This window comes from Myotis davidii, unplaced genomic scaffold, assembly GCF_000327345.1.
Source record: "Myotis davidii unplaced genomic scaffold, ASM32734v1 scaffold223, whole genome shotgun sequence".
NCBI lineage: Eukaryota > Metazoa > Chordata > Mammalia > Chiroptera > Vespertilionidae > Myotis > Myotis davidii.
The window spans coordinates 2,167,734-2,170,508 of NW_006294609.1; the positions used below are offsets into that span (position 1 = coordinate 2,167,734).

General features: G+C 52.8%; 1 protein-coding gene across 1 annotated transcript in view; it reads left to right on the forward strand.

The window, feature by feature from the left end:
* The window catches only part of PITPNM2 (phosphatidylinositol transfer protein, membrane associated 2), a gene marked incomplete at its 3' end in the record, with an annotated part of 79,892 nt that overhangs the window by 70,274 nt on the left and 6,843 nt on the right, over positions 1-2,775 (forward strand). Inside the window, exon 17 of the mRNA XM_015567256.1 lies at positions 7-183. Within this exon, the coding sequence (XP_015422742.1) occupies positions 7-183 (177 nt within the window). The remainder of the gene's footprint in view (positions 1-6; positions 184-2,775) is intronic.

Sequence of the window (2,775 nt, forward strand, 5' to 3'; positions counted from 1 at the left end):
GAGCAGCTCCCCCATGCTGGACGGCACAGGGGCCCTGGGCAGGTTCGACTTCGAGGTCGCCGACCTCTTCCTCTTCGGGTGCCCGCTGGGGCTGGTCCTGGCCTTGAGGAAGACGGTCATCCCCAGCCTGGATGGTGAGAGCCCTGCGGCGGGGGTGTGTGGGGGGGACTACATGATCAGAGCGTAGGGTCTCAGTGGACCCCTGTCTCGAGGCCATGGTCACGTCCCAGGCCCCTTCCTGTATCAGCCTCTTTTTTGTCCTCCGTCCAGGGGCCCGTCCCTCTCCCGTGCTCCTGCGTCGGCAGCTCAGTCCCTGGCCCTGTTTCCCAGCACCTGCTGTTTCATTTCTTCTCCAAGGCACCCCCGGGAGCTGAGGTCCGGATAGGAAAGGGCCTTCCAAGGTCAGATGGGGATAGACGCCTCTCCCAGGCCCTAGGTCTTCCCGAAAGGAAGACGGATGCAGCCAGGCACCCCCAAAGCCTTCCTGGTTCCGTGGCCTTGCAGCCCTAGAGCTGCCACAGCCACGCTGCTCCTCCTCCCGTCTACACAGACAGAGAGGTGAGATGTACGGGCTGAGCAGCCTGTCAGCAGCGGTCCCTGTCCGGTGCCCCCCCAGGATCAGCCAGTGTGGCCCTACCGTCCTCACTGCGGGGCCCGTGGCACAGTCCCCAGGTGACTGAGGGGAAGCAGGCTCAGAGAGGTTTAGACACTTGCCCAACAGCAAGTGGACAGGGGCTGACGTAGGGACAGGGATGTTATGTTGAGGGTTACGTGGCAGCACTACACGTGCTGACGTGAAAGACTCCAAAATTCTGTGTGTTAAATGGAAAAAAAAAAAAAAGCAAAGTTCAAGAAGCCTAGCATATGTTCTTATCCGTGTGGGTGATTTAAAAGTGAGACACACGCTACCGACAGTGTATACAGGAATCCCCTGCTCTCCGACGGTGGAGCATCCCTCTGAAACGTTTCGTACGCCAACGTGGCATAAATCAGAGAGGCAATTACCATTAATTTATGAGGGAAATTTTTTGAGCGCTCCCAGACCCAAAAATAACCTTCCAAATGATACCAAAGACGCTTAATTACATCCAGTTTTACAATAAGCATAACACCCTGATGAGGTCTCTTAGTCTTTTCCGACAGCTTAGGACACGTCTTGCTAACAGCTGCACAAAATAAACCGAGATAAAGTGCAGATGCTCACAGACAGCTCAGAGCTCTGGCGGCTGGATGCTGCGATGCCGGGTGTGGTTGTTTCCAGGGAGGAAGCTTGGCAGGGCCACTCTGCTGCCTCTACAGCTGCTCACGCAAAACCAACGCTAAAACCTGTCCAGGTGGTTCAGTTGGTTGGAGTGTCGTCCCATACACCCAAAGGTTGCGGGTTTGATCCCTGGTCAGGGTACATGCAGGAGGCAGCCAGTCAATGTTTCTCTCCCCACCCCCTTCCTCTTTCTCTAAAGTAATAAAAAACCTATCCTCAGGCGAGGATTTACAAACAAATGCTGAACCCTGTTTTCGCTTTTCTTTGCAAAAGTGAAAGTGCTCTTCGCCGTTCTTCTGGTTGGCGAAAGTGGATCCCCAACTTATGATGGTGTGACTTTTGATTTTTCAACTTTGCCGTGGTGCAAAAGCGATACCCAGTCAGTAGAAACTGAACTCAAATTTTGAATTCCGATATCTTCCCAGGCTAGTGGTCCGATACGCTCTCGGGATGCCGGGCATTATCAAACAGGCTTTGTGGAGATGATTTTGCCCAACCGTAGACCAAACTGAGTGTTCTGAGCACTGTTTAAGGGGGGCTGGGCTAAGCTACAATGTTCGGCAGGTTAGGTGTGGCAAATGCATTTTCGACTGATGATGTTGTCAACTTACAGTGCATTTGTTGGGACCTAACTTCATCGTAAGTCGAGGAGCGTCTGTATGAACATAGGTCTTTCCTAAAAGCAGAGGCTGGAGACCTGTACTTACATTCTGTGTGTGTGTGTGTGTGTGCGTGTGCGTGTGTGTGTGTGTGTGTGTGTGTACTTACGTTCTTACATCCACGTGAAGTGATTGGACTTGCAGCCCATTCTGACAACCTAGGAGACATTTCCAGCCCCAGCAGGCAGGTGCCCCCTGCTCCACTAGGCGTGCGTGAGAGGCTCCCTAAAGATGCTGGTGGGGCTCCAGGCACGTGGCTTCGAGGTGGAAGGCAGCCTTCCGTTTAAGTCTTTTATCATATACTCTTGCATTGGAAAAACGTTTTCTACCATGGTTATGATAACTTTTCAATTTTGTTGTTGTTGTTAATCCTCACCAGAGGGTATTTTTTTCTTTGCTTTTTTTTTAGAGTGTGGAAGGGAGGGAGGAAGGGAGGGGGAGAGAAAGAGAGAGAGAAAGAGAGAGCAACATCAATGTGAGAGACATACGGACTGGTTGCCTCCCGCACGCATCCCTACACAGGGGAGTGGAGGTGGGTGGAGGGGGCAGAGAGCAAACCTGCAACACAGATAAGTGCCCTTGACCGGGAATCTACCCCGCGATCCTCATGTCCAAGAGCCAACGCTCTAATCACTGAGAAAAAACGGCCAGGACTAACTTCCCAATTAAAAAAAAAACAGATTAATATAAGGAAAATGGTCCAAACAGATCCCAAATTCATAGACACACTTTCAGGTTTTCCGTAGCCGGACCTCCACCGCACCCGCCCTGCTGTAGGCCCCGCCCAGTTCTAAGCCCCGCCCTGCCCAGACCCCGCCCAGTTCCAAGCCCCGCCCTACCACAGGCCCCGCCTCC